Source organism: Neovison vison, chromosome 3, assembly GCF_020171115.1.
Source record: "Neovison vison isolate M4711 chromosome 3, ASM_NN_V1, whole genome shotgun sequence".
Lineage (NCBI taxonomy): Eukaryota > Metazoa > Chordata > Mammalia > Carnivora > Mustelidae > Neogale > Neogale vison.
Genome location: NC_058093.1, coordinates 37,939,401 through 37,952,195, shown reverse-complemented (window position 1 = coordinate 37,952,195; position 12,795 = coordinate 37,939,401). Strand labels below are relative to the sequence as shown.

The 12,795-nt window shown below is 47.2% G+C and overlaps 1 protein-coding gene across 1 annotated transcript in view; it reads left to right on the top strand.

The window, feature by feature from the left end:
* The first annotated feature begins 1,496 nt into the window (after nucleotides 1–1,496).
* Nucleotides 1,497–12,795, top strand: part of PID1 (phosphotyrosine interaction domain containing 1) — a 230,661-nt gene continuing 219,362 nt past the window's right edge. Inside the window, exon 1 of the mRNA XM_044241772.1 lies at nucleotides 1,497–1,630. Coding sequence (XP_044097707.1) covers nucleotides 1,601–1,630 — 30 coding nt within the window. The 5' untranslated portion in view covers nucleotides 1,497–1,600. The remainder of the gene's footprint in view (nucleotides 1,631–12,795) is intronic.

Below are 12,795 nucleotides of genomic sequence, written 5' to 3'. Positions count from 1 at the left end.
TTCCCCTGCCAGTCCTGCTACTCCCTGGATCCTGCCTCTCAGGAGCTTTGTGCCCCCATATATACTGTGTTCCTCTTCCTCTCTCTCTCTCTGTTCCTCCTGTCCCTCAGCATTTCCCACCATGCTCTCTGCCCACACTCCTGCAGCCCTCTAGGCTCAGCTTAGCTTCTCCATCCTGCCAAGTTCCCGGTGCCCCCAGGCCCAGATGGCTGCTCTACCTTCCAGGTATTTCATGGTCAGAGGAGTTACAGGTACAAGTCAAGAACTCCTGCCTAGAAGTCATCTGGGTGTGCATACTCCAAGCCACTCACTGGTTGTATCGTCTGAACAGTGACCTAAACCCTGCAAGCCTCATTTATCTAATCCATACAATGGGAATACGTTAATACTTAATTGGCCTAGTTGTCAAGAGGATGGCCAGAAAGTAGGAAAGTAGTTATTTCATGATGGAAACACTAGCTTGTGAGCCTCCAGACCTGGGAGCTCACAGAGGCCCCTAGCTTTGGGTTCTTCCAGCCTCTTGCAGTCCCTGGCAGATCTCAGGAGAGAGGAAGACCTTGTGGCGGCCTTGTGCTATCCTCCTCACCCATGAACATGTCCTCTGCCCAGCATGTCATCCCTCACCGTGTCCATTTTTGGGTCTTACTCCAGACATTCCCAGGGTCGCAATCTAAAGAAGCTCTTCTCTCCCCTTCTTCCCTCATCAGGCCTGCTTTGTTTTCTTCCTAACAACTGTTGCCACCTGACCCAGTACCCTTTCACCTATCTTCTGGGTCATTGACTGGCATCCCAACTGGAATGAAAGTTTATGAGGAGGGGGGAACATTCTCCAGTCTTGTATTCTGTGCCGCTGTACTCCTCAGAACCCAGCATTGGGCTGGAACATAATAGCTGCTCAGTTAACTCAGCCTGGAAGAATGAATGGAAAGTCTGTCCCGCAGCACAGCGCCTGGCAGGTCACAGGCAATTCAGAGTTCCCCGCTGTTCAACCAGAGACACCCCCCCCCTCCGCCCCCTTCCAGGCTCTGCCTTCCCCAGCCAGTCTGTCCCCTCTCCCGGACCCCATCCGGTCCAGGGCTCCCGCGGGGTGGGGTTGGGGGTTAGGGCCGCCGGCTCTGGCCTCCGCCTCTCTGGTGCCGGGATCTAGGAGCTTGGGAGTGCTGGCTATCGGGTGGGGGCTTGGGGTGCCGCTCTCGGGTGGCGGGGGGAGCGCCAGCCCCGGGCATGCTCAGAGCGCGCAGGTCCGGGCGGCGGCGGCGGCGGCGGCGGCGGCGGCGGCGGGGGAGGAGGAGGGAGCGGTCGCCGCCGCCGCCGCCGCCGTGCGCTCGCGGGCCCGGGCGGAGCTGCGCAGTCTTCTCGCTGCTGCGCCAGGACAGCCGGCGCGCGGCCGTGCCCACAAGTTGCCGGCAGCTGAGCGCGGCGCCGCCTCCTCCGCTCGCGCCCCCAGCTCCCACCCCGCGGCGGCGGCCGGCTCGGGGTCGCACCTCCCGCGGACGCCGACCCCAGATGTAAAGCGGCACCGGAGACCCTCGCCCCCTCTACCCCCTGGCGCGATCCAGAGTCTGGCCAACGTCTCCTCTGCCAAACCCCGGGCTGGAAGATGTGGCAGCCGGCCACCGAGCGCCTGCAGGTAAGGGGCCCACGCACGGCCGGGGGCCAGCCTGGAGGAAGAGGTGCCCCGGCCGGAGGAGCCCAGGGGGCGCCTCTGCCCACTTGTCAGGGATTTACCCAGAGCGGTCGTGTGAGACGCGTGGGTAGGAACATGATGCTGTCAGCTTACCCCAGCGCCGGGCACCCGACGGGGGCGAGGGGCTGATGAATGGACAAATGCGCCGCTTCGGGCGTTACAACTTCTGGCGTGGGGTGTTTGTGTGCGTGTTGCTAGATGTAAGGTTGCACTTCCTGACCAGCCATTCTCGGTCGCATTCCACTGACACGATTTACTGGTCTGGGGTTAGGGTTTTCGCATCCAGATTTCTTCTTCTTCTTCTTCTTCTTTTTTTTTTTTTTATTGTCTCCAGGAAAGACAGAGGAAATGATTTGTGAAAGCATCCATTTGCCAGTATGATTTGAAAATATCAAACTTGCTTTGGCTTGGTCATGATATGCCTTTTATTTTACTTTACTTTACTTTACTTATTTTTTCCTATTTGTTGATGCTCTCCTTTCATATTCCCTGAACTTCAGCTCCCCCACATATTTTGAAAATCAAAAGTTAAGTTCAGCCAGGAATAATACTTAGGCTCTGGGTCATGCCATCAAAAGTTTTTCAGTGCTGTCTACTGAAATGACAGACTGATTTTAATTTGGATTCTGAAGCTGGGGTGTGGGGAAGGGGGTCAAAATGAGAAAGAGGGATGTTTATGGGAAGCAGCTCCTTCAGTGATGCTTGGGACCCTGGAATTGCCCAGACTGCAAGGTTTGATGACTGCCTTTTGCTCCCAAACATTCTCAAGAGAGAGGGCAGCTACTCTGCTGGATAAAATCCCTTGAATCCTGCAGTGAAACTTTTGGCAGGCTCAGAACTACATTGTTTCATAGTAAACTTTGAAGAATGTTTAAGTGGTAAAATATAGTACCATTGGAAGCTGAGTGGGTCTGAAGACTTAGAACAGTGGAGGCAAGGAGCCCTGGCTGGCTTGGGAGGTTTCTCAGTGAAAATGGAAAGCTCCCAATGGAGAATGCTGACTGTCCCTTAGATGTTGGGAGAGGTGAACCTTTGCCTGGGAGTTCTCATCCTGAGGATTTACCTGCAGAGGGCATTGCATTTAGCAGAAACAGACCCCCCCCTCCCCCCCACAAATCCCATTTCTAGCCTCCCTGGGCCTGTGGATTTGGAGGGAGTGGGTTCATATTAACAGAACCTGAGAGACCAGGCCAATCCCCCCAGGGTCTCAAACAGATTAGTCTAACAAGAATAGGGACTTTTAGCCTTGGGGACAAGGTGGTGGGTGACCAACCTCTGACCTCCTGGTCCTAGTAAAAGAACATCACATCAAGCTCTGAATGACTGGCCAAAGTAAGTTAATGTATTTTGGTAGTGACACCAGTTACCAGTTGTGTATTTGAATCCCCCGTTCTGCTCAGGGCATGGCTTCTATTCTAAAGGAAGGGGTGACTGAGCAGGGTGGAGGGTTCCTCCATCAAATGAGGAGGGTAGCTCACAGAAGTCCTTAGAGAGATGAGGCCAGAGTTCCTGGAGTTGGCTTTTCTGGCCTGGGGCTCTGTGCCTCTGCAAAGTTTGTGGATTTTGTCTCTTGAAGTTATTTCTCCCGGCCTGTTTCATTTAAGGACTCCTGTGTGCTGCAGAGCACGTGACCCTTGGCAGGCGAGCGCTTTGGCTTGCGTTCCGCATGGCAATCGTTCCTTTACTAGAAATGTCCTCCTGGCTCTCCTGTGAAATGTACACATGTGCGTTGGGCACGAGTCTGGTTTATTACAGTTTGCGCTTGCAATGCCTTTCTTTCATTTTGAAGTGTCATGTTGAAAGAGCCGGGCTTTGGGCTTTTGAAAGCTCAAGTAAACATGTCTTATCACTGACAAGATCAAATCCCTGTTGCAAGGTTCCTCCCAACACAAGGCTCAATTTCATGCTCCCTACCCACCCCCCATTTAAATTAGTCCACAAGCCGGTTCTCTTTTAAAGGTTCGGCTCAAGCCTTGCAATTATAGAAGGGAGCCAAATGAAGAAAAAAAATCTTCATAGTCACGGCTTCTTTCCAAAGAGCAGCTTGACTCTTCTTTCAAAACACACAATTTGTATGCTTTTACTTCTTGTTTCTGGGGGAGGGAGTTGTTGAGGGTGAGGTGGTGAGTGAGCTGTGTGTAATAATATTTTATTTACATTCCTTGTGGTTATGTTTGTCACGGTCCCTGTTTGCTGTCTGGGATTTTTTTCTTCCCCTTTTTGCCCTCAGGGCATCACCATATAGGAACGTTGGTTTCCCAATCCTTGGTCCATGGGATGCTTTATCTTGCCCCGATTTTGTGGCCCAGGAGATGGTGATGAAAATTGTGTTCAAAGGGAAAATAAATGATAACTTCCCTCATGAATGAAGTTACAGCCCCACCCTTCCCACACAAATCCTAACCTTCTCCTACAACCTCATTAATTTTTTTCTTCATTAATTTTTAATGCAAGACTTCAATTTAGATGAGCTGGAGTGCAGCAAATCCTTCAAGGAAGCATTCCCAGAGCTTCCTAATAGGACTAAGGACTCAGGAGCCAATTTATTGTACAAATACCTGGAAACAAAAGAGGCGAGGGAAGAAAAGAGTGACATCTTTTCTTAATTGATTTCATGAGTTCCTGTTAGATGATGCCCCTTCAAAGGTTCTGTGGCCCTGGGAGCGTGGCAGAAACTTGCTCAGGTCAGACAGTCACTCTTTAGCTAATTTGGGGCTGGCAACCAGCCTTTTTTGCTCAGGAAATGACATCTTTGATCGAGTTTGAGTATCGCTATCAATACTCACTTGTTTGCCAAACAAAATGATGCTGATGTTTCCCGATTTGAGATATAGCTGCTTGACCCAAATCCAGCACAGGCGAAGGGACCTGTTGCCCCTGAGCAGGGCTGAGCTGGATCATTTCTCATTCAGTCACACACCCTGCGGCAAGTTCATCTGCTCCCCTGAATGTTAAAACTTCTGTTGCGTCCCACTCGAGCCCTGTTTGGGAGCTTCTGCCATTAAAAATATAATAGGATCAAAAGGGATGTGAAGATTTAAATTACCACCCCAACTTTTAAAAATGAATAAATATGAGTTCTTCCCTTTTCACCTTCTGTACTACACAGTAGACTTTTTTTTTTTTTTTCTTTTTTCTTGGAGGGACTCAGGAGAGTTATAAATTTTTCAAGAAGCAGATTTGAAACAGGCTCTTCTCAGAAAAGTAAAGGGGACTTTTCTGTAGAAAAGGGCTATGCACTGTTTTTTTTTTTTTTTGTTGTTGTTGTTGTTTTAACATAGGGATGAGATTACTTCTGGCCTTGGTATTTTAAAAATTGCATGGGTTTCCTAATTGTCTTAATTCTCGGGCAGAGGAGAATCCATTAGAAATGGCAGACTCATCCATACAGGAGTGAGGAGACGTTAGCCATAGCAACGTGTATCTCCCCAGAGCATGTCTTCAGTGAGCTCCCAGATGCATTTTTCTGCAGGCCAGGAAAGGAGGAGAACAAATGAAAAATGAATGGAGGCTGAATCTGAGACAAAGGAGGCCAACAGATCCTTGCCTGCGGTGTGGTTCTTACAAGGATGGCGTGGAACGTGATAGTAGGAAGGTGGATGAGAAGCGAGTTCTAGAAAATTGTAATTGTGGAGTCAATGTGTAACTGTTTTCTTATGAGTTTTTTTTTTTTTTTAAGATTTATTATTTATTTGAGGGAGAGGGTGGGAGAGAGTGAGAGAATGAGCAGGAGAGGCAGAGGGAGAGAATCTCTAGCAGACTCTCCTGAGCACAGAGCCCATTGCAGGACCTGAGCTCATGACCTGAACCCAGACCAGAAAACCAGATCCTGCTTTCTCTGGTTTCTGGTGAAACTCTGGGCTGGCAAAAAGGTTCAAGTCAACAAAACTGAAGTTTGACTGGAGAGAAAACTTGGGAGATTTTAGGTGAGAGTACTTCATCTGCCAGGATCACCTTGCCCTTTCTCTGCCATGCTTAGCTGGTAGATTTCACCCTGACGTGGCCTGGGGATCGTTCTCGACTTATTTTTCTATGATTATGCCCCTTGCAACTTACCCCTGAGAAGTGATGGAAGAACCCTTTAGAATGTCAGCTGGAGACCATTAGACCAGGCCCGCCAGGCAGAGGGAAGACTTTGGCAAGTAGGACACTTTTCCAGGCTGACCAAATTGGCAAAAGGAACACAGATTAAGGAAGGTAATGACAGCAGCCCGTTTTTATGGAGCACTGGCTGTGTGTGTGTGTGTGGCACTGTGCTAAGGGGTTTTATTTGAATTATCTTGTTCATTTATCTTCCATGGCCACTTTTATCACCATGTCATAGTGAAAACAAAACAAAACAAAACAAAAAGCCTGAAAGCCAAAGACATTAAATGATTTGGTCAGGGTTGGACAGCTAGAAATGAGCGGAGCTGGAATCAGAACCAGGTGGTCTGTCTTCAGAGCTTACTTCTTAGCCCCTTGTCTGTAGTGCAAAAGGATAAGACGATGCTGTACACATGCTGGCACTCTGGTTCCTAAGAACTAGAATTATAGCAGGGGTGGTCCCAGGGGTTCATAGAGGCGCCTGTCGTCTTTCTTGTGAAAGCGGATGGTTGCCTGTGCCGACGAGGGCTACCCTCTTTGGGTGGCTCGCACCTCTGGGGGAAGTAAGCTGCTGTGTCGTACTTTAGCTGAAATTCTCCGTGGCCATTGACAAGTCTCTTCATCTGGAGCACATGACATTTATCGAAACTGGAGACCTTGAAGGCTGGTAATCAAGCCTGATCTTGTCTGCAGTCCTTTCACATTGGGACCAAAATTGGGGGGAAGGGAGGAAGGAGGTTGGGGAGTTTAGGAGCAATTGCTTGGAAATTAGTGGTAGGTACTCTTAGCGAGGGAAAGGTTTCTCACCAAATCGATTCTAGCTTTTACCATTCTTTTCATTCCTCTTAGATGAGTAAGTACAAATCCTTGGACTTTATCGTTTATAAAACACTTGGAGTGATCACAACTTTGAAGTCTTTCAGAAGCAGAATGCTATCTTACATCATTGGATCTTTCTCTCAGTTTGTCAGTGAAATCTCCACCAAGAGACTTGCAAAATGCCAGCCTTGGAAACAACTCTGCCCCCTGGTTATCCATTGCCTAATTGGGCTGTTTAATGTTGACTGTACTGGGTTATCTTGGGGTGTTAGGCAACGTTTGCGTTTTGTTTGATGTTCCAGATTGGCTCTCCCCTCCCACCTCCCTTCGCACTGACTCCCATCCTACTGTTTAAATTAATCCTGTCTACTGGGTCCTGGAAGAGTCCATCCTGGATAGACTGGGGAATCAGGCTCTGCTCCACGGGGCTGTTCGATGCCACACATAGCAAGTAGCAACAGTGCCGGGAGTCCTTAGTGGTCAGCAAACAAAAGTAGTACAGAAATGCTCTTAACACTGCAGTGTGTTTCACTCAGCAAACCTCCCCCCCCGCCCCTCCCACCGGGCCCAAATCTCAACGGAGACTTTGTGTAAGTACAGCATGAAGACATAGTTGAGGTCATTGTCCAAAGACCTCCTTGGAGTCCAGCGGAATTAGTTACTATCATCTTATGTTAACTTAAAAAGCAGTTTTGATCCCAGTTTAGCTGCCAACCAGTGATACAGCATCCGCATATTACCCAGGTCCAAGCCCTCAGGCCACAAACTGGAAGAGGACAGCGTCAGGAACCAGACACAGACTGGCTTTGTGCCTTTGGCCTATTTCAATGCTTCCAAAGCCTCAGGGAGCTCGCTCCCCTCATGCTGGTGTCCCTTGGGGTCCTCATCTTACTGAGGTCTTCTCTCCCACGCCTGATTGCCAGGAGCTTCTTCCTTTTCCCTCAGTGGCTGCCACTGAGGTCTTGCCTTGATAAGGGAGATTCCAGCAGCGAGAACACTACCTCCTTCTGCTTGTTGAAGCTCGTCAGGTCTTCCCTTACTTGCCCCCTTGGCCTTCCTAACTTCCTAACTGACACAGTTATTGAGGGACCCAGGTTCAGACTCAAACCCTGGTCTCCGTGTCTTACTCATTGTTTGGGTTGAGTTGGGTCAACATGTTCCCTTACTCCCCAGATCTATGCTGAAGTCCTAACCCTGCTACCTGGGAATGTTTGCCTTGTTTGAAAATAGGGTCTGTGCGGAGGTCATCAAGTTGAGTCACTCTGGACTAGGGGAGTCCTAAATCCTATGACGGGTGTCCTTCTTTTTTTTTTTTTTTTTTTAAAGATTTTATTTATTTGACAGAGATCACAAGTAGGCAGGAGGCAAGCAGAGAGAGAGGGGGAGGCAGGCTCCCTGCTGAGCAGAGAGCCCAATGTGGGGCTCGATCCCAGGACCCTGAGATCATGACCTGAGCCGAAGGCAGAGGCTTAACCCACTGAGCCACCCACAGGTGCCCCTAGGGGTGTCCTCCTAAGGAGCGATTTGAAGGCACAGAGGAGGCACAGGAAGGAAAGCTTATGAAGACAGAGGCAGAGAATGAAGTTGGGCTTCCTCCACAAGCCAAGGAATGCCAGGGGTTGCTGGCAGCCACCAGAAGCCAGAAGAAAGAATCAAGGGAGGGGTCTTCCTTGAGCCTTTGCGGGGAGCATGGCCCTGCCCGCATCTTGATTTGGGACTTCCAGCCTCCAGAACTCTGAGAGAATACATTTCTATTGTTTTAAGCCGCCCCGTGTGTGGTAATTTGTCACAGCAGCCACAGAAAACTAATGCGCTCATGAAACCATATTGCTTTTGATCACGTTCTCTGTGTTTCTGGAAGCCTAGGTATGCCTGACTTTCATAAACTGGGACAAAATGAACATGTCTCTATAGCGTGCTCTTTTTGTACTGAGTGTGTGAATTTATTTACAGTAGATTCAGAGAAAATGAAAACAGACATTATAAAACAACTAAATTACTGCTTCTTTCTCCCTCATCTGCTTCTGGTCAACGTCCTAGAGAGGGCGGCAAACGGGTTTTATGTTGCTAAAGGGAGTGCCTCTGGAAAATATAGTAAATGTGCTTCAAGAGGTAGTTAACTTTGGTCATTAAAATTATGGGATGTGAAAGATAGTTTGCTTTAAGGCGGATCTCAGCGATACTTTTCCTGCAGGCGGAGACTGAGGGAAGGCTGGGGTTTTATCCTCAAAACAGTCCCGCTTGTCAGAGTCTGGGCAGGGTCTCTGGGTAGCAGGCCCGCCGGTGACCGCCTCTCCCCCACAGGGATGACGGTGGGTTGACTTGAGATTCTGTTCAGGGCAGCCCCAGATGATGGTCTGGTTGATTATTTGCATCTGGTTGGATATTTTGGTTTGTTTTTGTTTTTTACTTGGTAACGGTATAAATTATCTTAATGAAGAATCTCTTTCTATTGCGGAACTCACTTTGGAGACAAAAAGTGAATGTCACGAGGAGGAGTCGTCACACTTGCTTTCCTGGGCCGGCTGCTCTTCTCCCCGCAGCAGCCTTGGTGGCTCCAACAGCTGGTTGGGGGTGTGTGTGTGGGGGGAGCAAGGAGCCTGAATCCATGCAGGGCAGCCCTGGGGTCTTCCACCTCTTCCAGGGAAGAGCCTGTGTCCTTTTAAAAGGCCATCTCACCTTTCATTGTTTTCCTCAGGAAGGAGTGAATATGGCCTGTGGGAATGGGGATGGCTGGGAGAGCAGATCTGCCAGGAGAAAGTGGCTCCTTGATTGTCATCCTTCTGTGAGAACAGCCCCATTACAATACCTTTGTGAAGGATCCTTTCCTCACTTCTTCGTAGTTGTGGGTCTGAGGATAAACCCACAGATGGCATCGCCCTATCTTCCCACCACATGCTTTCATGCCTTTCTGTCAGGAACCCCTGGCTTTTTCCCAGGTGTGTGCAATGTCTTGGGGTACAGGCCCTCCATCCCCACCCCCACCCCCTTGTGGTGGGGGATCGTGGAGCCCCCCATTTCCTTTCTAAGTGTCCTGTGGATATTCCCCTGGAACCATGGGCCCTAGTGCTGTTGGGAGGCTGGTTTTTGTCGGGCCTAAAATCTCTGTAGCTTCCGGCCTTCGCTTCCTAGCACTGCCGTCACAGAGCACCACAGGCTGGGCGTCGTCGGCAACAGAAACTTGTCTCACAGATCTGGAGGCCGCAGGTCTGAAATCAAGCCAAGAGGCAGGATTGGTTTCTTCGGAGGCCGTGAGGGAGAATCTGTTCCATGCCTTCCTCCTCGCTCCTGGTGATTTACTGGAAATCTTAGCTGTCCCTTGGCTTGTGGCAGCATTGCCAGTCTGCAGACGGAGCTCTCCCCGGGTGAGTCTTTTTAGAAGGACACCCGCCATCTTGGATCAGGGGTCCAACCTCCGCCATCTTGGATCAGGGGCCCAACCTCCTCTCTTCCTATCCCACCTTAGCTAATAACATCTGTGATGAGCCTGTTTCTAAGTAAGGTACATTCTGAGGTGTTGGGGTTTAGGATTTAAGCATATGAATTTTGGGAGAGACATAGTTCAGTCTATAACACTTACTTTAAAATTTTCTTTTGAGTATTCTCCATGCACCAGTATATTTCTCCCTACTTGAACCAACCATGCAAAAAAACAAAAACAAAAACAATGGGAACTCCTCACCCCAAATGGTAGTAAGGATGTGAAATGGAATGGCATGTCTGCTTTGTGTCATGACTACTATTTTATACTTGATTTGACTGAGAAATGATGAAATAATAGCTGCTTAGGATGACAAGGTAACAAATCCATCAGCTGGGAAGTATGTTCAGAAGCTTGTCCCTTTCTCAGTTCCCAATTCTACTCGTGAAGGAAACTCATATAATCTGTCTGGTCGTGATTTTTCCACAGTTTTGTCCAGGTCTGTGCAAACATATACAGATATAGAGATGCACATTTAGGTCTTTCTCATATATTTTGATAATATAATCATATTGTATATGTATTGCTATGCATTTGTTTTTTCACTTTACAAAATGTTTGTTAGGTATCTCTTCTGGTCAGTACAGTGATCCCCTTTCCATGATTCTGCTTTCCATGGTTTCAATTACTTGCAGTCAACTATAATCCAAAAACATATGACCCTTCTTCTGACAGATCATTTACATGACAACACCTACATCCTTCACCTTATTACAAGCAGAAAGATGAGTATAATATGATATTTTGAGAGACAGAGAGAGACCACATTCACTGAACTTCTGTAACAGTATATTGTTATAATTTTTGTATTTTATTATCAGTTACTGTTAATCTCTTATTGTGTCTAACTAAATTAAAGTTTATCGCAGGTATGTATGTATAGGTAAAAACAGAACATGCATAGAGTTTGCTAATGGTTTCAGACATCCACTGGGGTTGGAACATATTCCTCATGGATAAGGGGGGACTACTCTAACTTAGCTCCAACTTATTCCTTTTAGTCCCTCTATAGAATTTGCGGTAGAGTGGGACCACAATATATTCAGGAGTTCCTCTATCAGAGCGTATCTGGGGCAAGTCTGTGTTCTTTTGTTGTTCTCCGGCCTTTAGGTAATACTGTTATAACTCCCCGAGCATGTCCTTACGTACTTGTCTTTCTATTTCTTTAGATGGGAGTGGTAGCACTGGGATTACTACATCTAGGAGTATGCATCTTTTATGTTTTAGCAGCTGTTAAAGAAGGCCTTCTGTGAGAATTCTTTCTGATCAGAAGTGTGTGCAATTCTGGAAAAGGTGCAAAGAACACAGTTTGCTGGAGAAAGGCTAGTCTTTTCAGCAAATGATGCTGGAATAATGGGATATCCCCATGCAAGATAACCAACTCCAAACTTTAATCCTTCCTTCATATATCTGGCATACAAAAACTCACAATTCATCACAGGCCTAAATGCAAAACCTTAAAACCGTGGAACTTCCAGACAAAGATAGTAGAAAATCTTTGTAGCTTTTTGTACATTCGTATAAACATTCCTAACATCAAGACAGTGACCAGGGCCATCACGCCCCAAAGTTACTCTGGATCAGGCCCAGATTTCTTAGAAGGATCACAAAAATGTGATCAATAAAAGAAAAATGTGACTAAATGGGATTTTATCAAAGTGAAAACCTGCTCTTTAAGCTATTTTGACAAGAGAATGAATAGATAAGACATAGACTGGGAGAAAACACTTGCAAATCCTGTATCTGTAAGAAAGGACTTGTATCCGGGGTATCGAAAGGACTCTTGTAATAAGAAGCTGAACAACCCAATTGGAAAACAAACAAACAAACGAACAACAAACAGTTTGAACAAAAAAGTTGTATGGACAGGAAATAAGCACACAAGGCTGTTAAACATCATGAATCAGGGAGAAAATGCAAATTATAACCACAGTGAGCTATCACTACCTAACTCCAGAATAGCTCAAATTAAAGAGACTTCAACCACACCACACACCAGCAAGGATGTGGATAAACTGGGGCTCTTACTGGTGATGGAAGGCAGATTAGTGGATCTGAGGATGGATGGGAGGAAAAAATTTGAAAAGGGCTTGAGTACATGTTTGGGGGTGATGGATAGGCTCAACATCTTGATTATAGTGATGGTTTGATGGGCTTATCTATATGTCAAAACTTGGAAATTATGTAGTATATTACGTTTTGGATATATTTCTAGATAACTGTTTAAAAGGAGATGTGGGGGCACCTGGGTGTCTCAGTGGGTTAAGCCTCTGCTTTCAGCTCAGGTCATGATCGCAGGGTCCTGGGATCGAGCCCCGCATCAGGCTCTCTGCTCAGGAGGGAGCCTGCTTCCCCCTCTTTCTCTGCCTGCCTCTCTGCCTACTTGTGCTCTCTGTCTGTCAAATAAATAAAATGTTTAAAAAAAAAAAAAGAGATGTGAAGGAGTCATTGTATATCAGGCACTGTGTTAGGTGTTGGGGGACTAACATGGTTCCTACCCTCACTTCTGTGAATTCTTAGTAGCTTTCATGTTCTTTTAACTGGAAATTGAAATCCTAACCTAGCATATAAATAACTATCTATTTTTTTCTTAGAGTTCCATTCACTCCTTTTAAAGCATTCCTTTATTTAGTCCTTGAAATGACATGTTTCATCAATGGCAATTTGCTTGAAGGTCCTAAGAGAAACTAGTAGTTGAGCAAAAGAAGAAATCCCACCCAAA